The 8,445-nt window shown below is 42.7% G+C and overlaps 1 protein-coding gene and 1 pseudogene across 2 annotated transcripts in view; one reads left to right on the top strand and one right to left on the bottom strand.

The window, feature by feature from the left end:
* Positions 1-185: 185 nt before the first annotated feature.
* LOC146657109 (TNF receptor-associated factor 2-like) overlaps positions 186-8,445 on the top strand; it is a 38,102-nt gene continuing 29,842 nt past the window's right edge. For both annotated transcript variants that reach the window (XM_085424944.1, XM_085424943.1), the window contains exons 1-3: positions 186-619; positions 5,236-5,314; positions 5,657-5,755. In XM_085424944.1, coding sequence (XP_085281070.1) covers positions 432-619; positions 5,236-5,314; positions 5,657-5,755 — 366 coding nt within the window. In that variant the 5' untranslated portion in view covers positions 186-431. The remainder of the gene's footprint in view (positions 620-5,235; positions 5,315-5,656; positions 5,756-8,445) is intronic.
* Positions 5,784-7,546, bottom strand: LOC146657110 (uncharacterized; annotated as a pseudogene).

Here is an 8,445-nt window from a genome sequence, read left to right as displayed (position 1 = left end):
ACCGATTGCCGATTTTCGTTTTTATTTTCAAGACGTAACTATAGTACTTCCGAGATTAAGTGCAGTTAGCTTGCCGCGGCTGTCGTGGTGGTCGAATCTAGACCGTCCAATTTATCCCAGCCAGCTTCCTGATGACACAGATGCTCTTCTTTTGGACTTGCGGCACCTAGCGGCAGACGTAGCAACTTACAGTAAAGCGCAGCATCCTCAGCTGTCACTTTTATCACATGAAAACGCCTGGACGTGTTTGTCAATGCAGATGAGGAGTTAGATGTCGTCATTTGTTCATAAACAAAGCAGGTATACACGCTTTAATAAATTGCTAAAGAGCAATGAGTCGTTGCTTGCGGGTATTTTTACAGTCATATTCAGCTGTGTTTGCTATCTTGAACACACCCCGCTGAGTACCCCGATATTGTTCAAGGGGAATAATGGCTGCACAGGAGCCGTCTCCACCATCTTCCCTGGAAGGTAACAAACCGGGCTTCCCAAAGAAAATTTTGGCTAACAACCTGGAGGATAAGCATTTGTGCAACTCGTGTCAGAAAATCCTGAGAAGGCCCCTGCAAGCCCAATGCGGTCACCGCTTTTGTTCGTTCTGTTTCAACAAAATTGTGAGGTGAGTAGTCCTGGATGCTAGTGAGCTAGCTAGATATATGTAGCCCAAAATAAGCATTCAGATCCCGTCACCAGCCTTCGTTCAAATATCTATCCATGTAACATTTATTGACACGTGTAACGCTGTATGCCTGCACAAAGAGAGTTGAATTACAAACAAAATACAGCTAAACTGAACCTACAGGTGATAAATGAATAGCGTCCTTATCTAAATAATATCTCAACTTGTCTATGTGCGATAGACTGGCTAGGTGTCCTCGTAGTCTCGTCCTGCTAACCTCTGCTGGGGTCGGCAGGACACAGGAGCCAGCCAGGGGTGTGCATTTCGAGAAGTTGAACCTGACAGCGCTTTATTGTACTGTCAGGTCGGTATTGTGCCGAATTCACTAGAAGGTCTGGCACCTCTCAGTGTCTTTAAAATGTATTATCTCCCTGCGTCTGTTGTCTAGTAAGTATGCCAAAATAAAGTTGCCAGTTTTTTCAAGGTAAAATTCGGGTGACCTAACGACTCAGGCTTCAAGAAGGACCAGCTGTTCATAGATTTATATATGTTTAGTATTTCTTACTAGTATTGTTTTATATGTTTTATATTTTCAAATGCAGTAATAAGGAGTGCATTTTTAAATGTATATATTTCTGGATTTATAGTGGTACAGAAACAAAAACACAGGGTTAAAGCACCGCGAGTGGACCTTTGTAGTGACTCACCTGTTTTCTTCTCTCACACTGCGCAGGTGTGTGATGACACAGAGCAATTTCAGTTTCACTTATGTTTTAGATGACTTGTTTCTCAAGAATGAATCAGTTATTTAACTTCACAGATCCTAAGGTGTTAGACATCCATCTGTGCCCTACACTCACTTCTGACTTTTACTAATTATTGTGTGTAATCTAATCTAAGATATAATGAGTGTGCTCATTTTATTTACCTAGAGGGGGAGGTGGGACAACACCCCCCCACACACACCCTAACTTTTTCACAAATGCTTGTCTTTCTTTGCATTTGTAGGTGTAAAAAAAATAAAAAATAAAACTGGATTAATATACCTATGAAAGAAATTCAACACAAATCATGTTTGTGTGAGTGATTAAAGAGAAAATAGTCTTCTGAAAGTAAGAAGGCATCTATTCTGCTTATTTTCGAGCTCAATATTTTACTAATGTAGCTTTCCGGTATTTTAAATGGATCCTTATTTGTGTTACTCCTGGGCCTTAATCCAGCCCCTCAATTCATCTGTAAAGCAATGTGTTGCATCTCCTCTCCATTTAAAACCACGTTTCTTCCTATTGGCTGCCCCTTCCAAACACAGAGTGGTTGTTTCCAATGCTGTGTACCTCACCACACCTCACCTCCTGACATTATACAGAGCCAACAAAAAAAGTGTAACACAGGTGCTTTTCTTTTCGATTTACACATATTCTTATGGTACTATTTGATCATTTCACCATGTTTAACCATTGTAAGAGTAAAATATACAATGTGCAGTACTAGACTGACTTGAAATAAACTGTCTGTGTAATAAATGCATGTCTGGATAGAAAAACACAATGGAAGACTATCATTGACTAGCCTCCCCAAAGCTTGGAACTCAGCATTATAGAAACACTCATCTTGACAGGCAGCAAAATGAATGGCAGCCAACATCCAAAGAAGAGCTTTAGAAAGCCCTTAAAGAAGCCTGGAGAACTAGTCCTGAAGGCTAGTTTAAAAAAACTACAAGAAAGATTCCCTAAAAGATTTTAGGCTGTTTTCAATAAAAGTTTACAATTGGGTTTGACCAAATATTAGAGAATTCAGAATAGTTGTTTTTCAACCTATAGTTGTTGTATTGTGCCATCATACTTGAAGACCACGGCATGTATTTTGAGTATTCAGACAAAGTTGAGTTAAGGTCATACAGTGGGGCAAAAAAGTATTTAGTCAGCCACCGATTGTGCAAGTTCCCCCACCTAAAATGATGACAGAGGTCAGTAATTTGCACCAGAGGTACACTTCAACTGTGAGAGACAGAATGTGAAAAAAAAAATCCATGAATCCACATGGTAGGATTTGTAAAGAATTTATTCGTAAATCAGGGTGGAAAATAAGTATTTGGTCAATAACAAAAATACAACTCAATACTTTGTAACATAACCTTTGTTGGCAATAACAGAGGTCAAACGTTTACTATAGGTCTTTACCAGGTTTGCACACACAGTAGCTGGTATTTTGGCCCATTCCTCCATGCAGATCTTCTCGAGAGCAGTGATGTTTTGGGGCTGTCGCCGAGCAACACTGACTTTCAACTCCCGCCACAGATTTTCTATGGGGTTGAGGTCTGGAGACTGGCTAGGCCACTCCAGGACTTTCAAATGCTTCTTACGGAGCCACTCCTTTGTTGCCCGGGCGGTGTGTTTTGGATCATTGTCATGTTGGAAGACCCAGCCTCGTTTCATCTTCAAAGTTTTCACTGATGGAAAGAGGTTTTGGCTCAAAATCTCACGATACATGGCCCCATTCATTCTGTCCTTAACACGGATCAGTCGTCCTGTCCCCTTGGCAGAAAAACAGCCCCATAGCATGATGTTTCCACCCCCATGCTTCACAGTAGGTATGGTGTTCTTGGGATGCAACTCAGTATTCTTCTTCCTCCAAACATGACGAGTTGAGTTTATACCAAAAAGTTCTACTTTGGTTTCATCTGACCACATGACATTCTCCCAATCCTCTGCTGTATCATCCATGTGCTCTCTGGCAAACTTCAGACGGGCCTGGACATGCACTGGCTTCAGCAGCGGAACACGTCTGGCACTGCGGGATTTGATTCCCTGCCGTTGTAGTGTGTTACTGACGGTGACCTTTGTTACTTTGGTCCCAGCTCTCTGCAGGTCATTCACCAGGTCCCCCCGTGTGGTTCTGGGATCTTTGCTCACCGTTCTCATGATCATTTTGACCCCACGGGATGAGATCTTGCGTGGAGCCCCAGATCGAGGGAGATTATCAGTGGTCTTGTATGTCTTCCATTTTCTGATGATTGCTCCCACAGTTGATTTTTTCACACCAAGCTGCTTGCCTATTGTAGATTCACTCTTCCCAGTCTGGTGCAGGTCTACAATACTTTTCCTGGTGTCCTTCGAAAGCTCTTTGGTCTTGGCCATGGCGGCGTTTGGAGTCTGACTGTTTGAGGCTGTGGACAGGTGTCTTTTATACAGATGATGAGTTCAAACAGGTGCCATTCATACAGGTAACGAGTGGGGGACTGAAAAGCTTCTTACAGAAGACGTTACAGGTCTGTGAGAGCCAGAGATTTTCCTTGTTTGAGGTGACCAAATACTTATTTTCCACCCTGATTTACGAATAAATTCTTTACAAATCCTACCATGTGGATTCATGGATTTTTTTTTTCACATTCTGTCTCTCACAGTTGAAGTGTACCTCTGGTGCAAATTACTGACCTCTGTCATCATTTTAAGTGGGGGAACTTGCACAATCAGTGGCTGACTAAATACTTTTTTGCCCCACTGTATGTTATACTTACTGAGGCATTGTATGCCAAATGTTCAATGGTAGTTTGACATTGCCACAGTGTAGGGCTGGGCGATATGACCCAAAATTCATATCTCGATATTTTTTAGCTGGATGGCGATATAAGATATATATCTCGATTTTTTTTTTTTTTTTTTTTTTTTTTTTTAAAAGCCATAAGTTAAGAACAAAAAGAGAGTTCTTAGTCACACTGTGTCCCAGATGTCACACGGGCACTTTTATTTACATACAGCGTAGATGTACATGAAGAAATTACTCAAAAATAAATTATCAGCATTTATTAAATAATCATGGTCCATAAATAAAAGAAAACAATGTTGTTTTTGTGCATAACAAAAAGCTCACAATTGTGCAGTCAAAATGTAAACTAATAGACGCTGAGCATAATAACAAAGAGACAGATTTCACAGCTGCACCACGTCTCTGAACAGGTGCCATTTGTGGTCCTTATACACACAGTACGTATCACTCCGCGAGGCTCCTCCTCGGTAGCCGTAATCCTCCGACAATCCATCAAGTGGTGCAGCTCCGTAGCTTAGCAAAGTCATATTAAAACATTTTTTGACAGATTGCTGAGCGCTGTGTCCCACATAAAATCGGTTCGCGGTCAGTAAGCACAACCAGAATTCATACATAAGGCGCGCTGTCGATTTTTGAGAAAATGAAAGGATTTTAGTCCGTGCAGCCCCTCCTGGCTGCATGTCGTTAGCGCGGTTAGCTCGTTAGCGCGGTTAGCTCGCTAACACGTTGACGCCATCCAGCCCCACGCACGGTAACTCGCTAACGGAGATTTTCCGCTTTCATCTTGTCATTGCCTGCAGGTGAAGCTATGGGGGAGGGGGAGTTGTGTTCAGTGAAGGAGAGGCCAGGCCGAGTAACGTTGCGTAGAGACAAAAGTGGACGAAAGAGAGGCAAACCTGCGGCTCCACAAGTATAATTATAACGTAACATAGACTATATCGATATAAACGATATTGTCACATCTTATATCTCGTATGAAAATATATCGATATTTTTAAAAAACTCGATATATCGCCCAGCCCTACCACACTGTTTATTATTTATGTGTGTTTTTTTTTTCTCTTTGGAAGTTGTGGACCACAGAAATGCAGTGCATGCATCAAAGAAGACCTGTTTGAGGAACCCACCTCGATCCTTAAGCAAGGTGGTGTAAGTACATTTTATTACAGTTCCACTTTATTAGCATTTTTAGCAGTTTTATTAATAGAGTTTGGCCTGGTTTGGAATTTTTATAAAGCACTGTAATGTCATGGTCATTGTTTCTGTTCAAATCTAATGGCCTGCAGTTTAGATCCAACACAACAGAAACTTTGTGACTGCTCTATAGGTCTTAGCAGTAACAACAATAGATGGAACAGCTATAGCCATTTTATCCTCTGACCATATGTCCTGAATCTCCCTGAAAAATGAAATTGGTGCATCCTGGCTTAATCTGAACTGAAGATGCAAACCAAACAACACTGACAACAACCTCCTTTTTTTCCCACCCAGGCTTTCCCTGACAATGCAGCCCGCAGAGAAGTGGAGGCCTTGGCAGCTGTCTGTCCCAATGAAGAATGCATATGGACTGGAACTGTCAAAGAATTTGAGGTGATTTCAATCAATCAATCAATCAATCAATCAATCAATCAATCAAAGCTTTATTCGCCACATGCAGGTTGCCCTGCAGTGAAATGGGACCCCCCCGACCTTACACACACAACACAGACATTACATGGGGATACAAGTCGGAGATTGGTAGCGTTACAGAAAAAACACTGAAATGTACACTACAATGGGAAAGTACAAGAGGAAAAAAAGAGACCTCTACTCATGCTGTACTTCCATGGTAGGATAGCATGAGAACAGGAAACAAAAAAACTCCTCTGCACAAAAAGCACCTAATGTCCACAGCACAACATCGTGACAGTCGTTATCAGGGAGTGTTTGTTCGGCTCCGGCCTTGAGCCCACAGCTGGCGTCAAAGGGGTAGCCGCATTATAATGGTGATTTTTCTTTTACAAACAACTCATGAGAATTTCAAGCTGTTTTTAACACTCCGACACCGACACTGGTCTCTCAATCTCCCGTTGGATAGCTGCGAGTTTCTTCATGATGTTATTTACCTTCAATTCTGTGGTCTTTTCAGTCTTTTGCTCACAGAGCAGATTCTGAGACCTCACGACCGCAGCCAACTGATCCGCGATGTAATCCAGCTTCCGCCCAGAGGTGTTGTTCCGAGTGGATTCTTCCCTGATGTAATCCAATGTACGCTCAGAGGTACTCAGTGAGCCTTCACTGCAGCCGTTAGCGCCTCCAAGCTCTTAACCATGCTGCATTCAGTGAGTCCTTTCTGAGAAGCCGCACCTCGTCCCATCGTTTCAATCCCAGCGGGCAGCCTTGGGGGGGTTTGAACAGCCGGTTCCGCTTTCTTAATTCTCCAACAAGCCAGGGCCAAGCCAACTCCGATCAGCAAGAACCCTGTTATCATGGTTCCGAATAGGTAGATATCTTCAGCGTCCTCAATCGACAGTCCCGCCAGGCACACGATCCTCCATGTCTGCCACCCGTCCATCGTGTATCCGGCAGGGAAAGTACCTCCAGGGCCCAGACTTCTCATTGAGAAAAGGGTGTCAATAGCATTTAGAGACCAGTGCTCTTTATATTGGTCAATAAGAGGACAACAGTTCAGCATGTCATCCCCCGGCCCTCAGAGGAAATTTGGGAAGCGACAACATTGAACTAGTGTCCTTTGTTATTGTGGCACAAACAAGAGAGAAGCAGATCCAGCGTAGACTAGGACAACTCCCCTGCCAAAAGATGACAACGCTACAAAACATGAGGTTGGCAGGGTGATAACAAAACAAGAGACACAACATACGAAAGAGACCTTCAGGCCATTTGACAGCTGGCAGAGCAGGGGAAGAGGGAAAACAGCCCATTGTCTGAAACCTGCAGGAATGAAACCATTGTTTTGTGTGTGGAGATCATGGACACTAAGCAGTGGGATGCTTAAAGCATACCAAATTTCAGGGAAACAAGACAGTCTTTTTTAAGCGAAAGCCAGAAGCCTGTCAGCAGGGCCTTCCAGTAAGCATTGAACCCAAGCAGCTAAAATCATATCAGCCGACATCCACATTCTCAATTATACAGTAAGACCACGTCAAGAACTTCTTGATGAAGACCTTGATCTTTATGCAGTTAATGTCCAAAACATCTCCTATGATTGTTGGGTAGAGCTCACCGTCAACTTGGCAGGGAATAACAATCCCAATCTCACCATTCAAGCCCCCTTCTTGGTTAGCCAGCTGTCACTGCCCCAGACTTTACTAGGAGCTGATGTGCTCATCAAGAGACAAGAACTTTAAGGTGATGCTGGGGCTGCACGATTAATTGTTAGAAAATCACGATCTCAATTCATACTTATGTGCGATCTCATTTCCAAATGACGATTTAAAAAAAAAAAAGAAAAAAAAGGAAAAAAAAAGAAGACGACGATTGTACCGCATTTTGATCTGGGACGTAATCTGCATGAAAACAAGCGCTCACTCTTCCTGCTCAACAAATGACAAGGGCGGAGCCTTATACCACGTGATACAGAAGCTGGCTGCTAAAATAGGCAGGGAAAAAACAATGGAGAGCACGTCAGGGATGACGAGAAAGTGACAGGAGAAAATCCGTCCCGGTCAACCACTCAAACATCAATAACGGGAACCTTATACAGCGCTTCCCTATACCCGTCGAACTCCCGCAGGCACAAAGAAATTACGGAGGCTATTACTTATCACCTGACCAAAGATATGGCTCCCATCAACACTGAGCAAAACGAGGGATTTAGGAAAATGATCAACACCCTAGACAAACGCTACACAGTGCCGTCCCGCAACTATTTTTCTATTGTTGCACTACCTGCTCTATACACGCAGTGTCGAGCAACGGTAGAGACGGAATTTCAAGCTGTACAACATTTTGCGGCAACGACAAAATGTCAGACATTTGTTGTTTTTATGTTTATTTATTGTTTTTATGTTCAGTCTCAACTGTTACGAAGTCGATGTGCAGTTAATAAGTGCAATAAATGTTTATACTGGAAAAGAAAATCGTGAGAGAATCGTGATCTCAATTTTAAGCAAAAAAATCGTGATTCTCATTTTATGCAAAATCGTGCAGCCCTACGTGATGCCATTGCCACAGTTGTCAACCTCTTATGCAATGCCTTTGTGATGGGGGGAAGAACAGGTGATGGCCATTGTTTGTTTCACCCAGTTTGGGCAAGTAAATATTGTGACCCAGCTACAGTA

This window comes from Rhamphochromis longiceps, linkage group LG12 (genome assembly GCF_057381845.1).
Source record: "Rhamphochromis longiceps isolate RC_006_pf linkage group LG12, R_longiceps_female_GT1.1, whole genome shotgun sequence".
In the NCBI taxonomy this organism is placed as follows: Eukaryota; Metazoa; Chordata; class Actinopteri; order Cichliformes; family Cichlidae; genus Rhamphochromis; species Rhamphochromis longiceps.
Note: the sequence above shows the minus strand (reverse complement) of the source record. Positions and strands in the feature narration are given on the sequence as shown.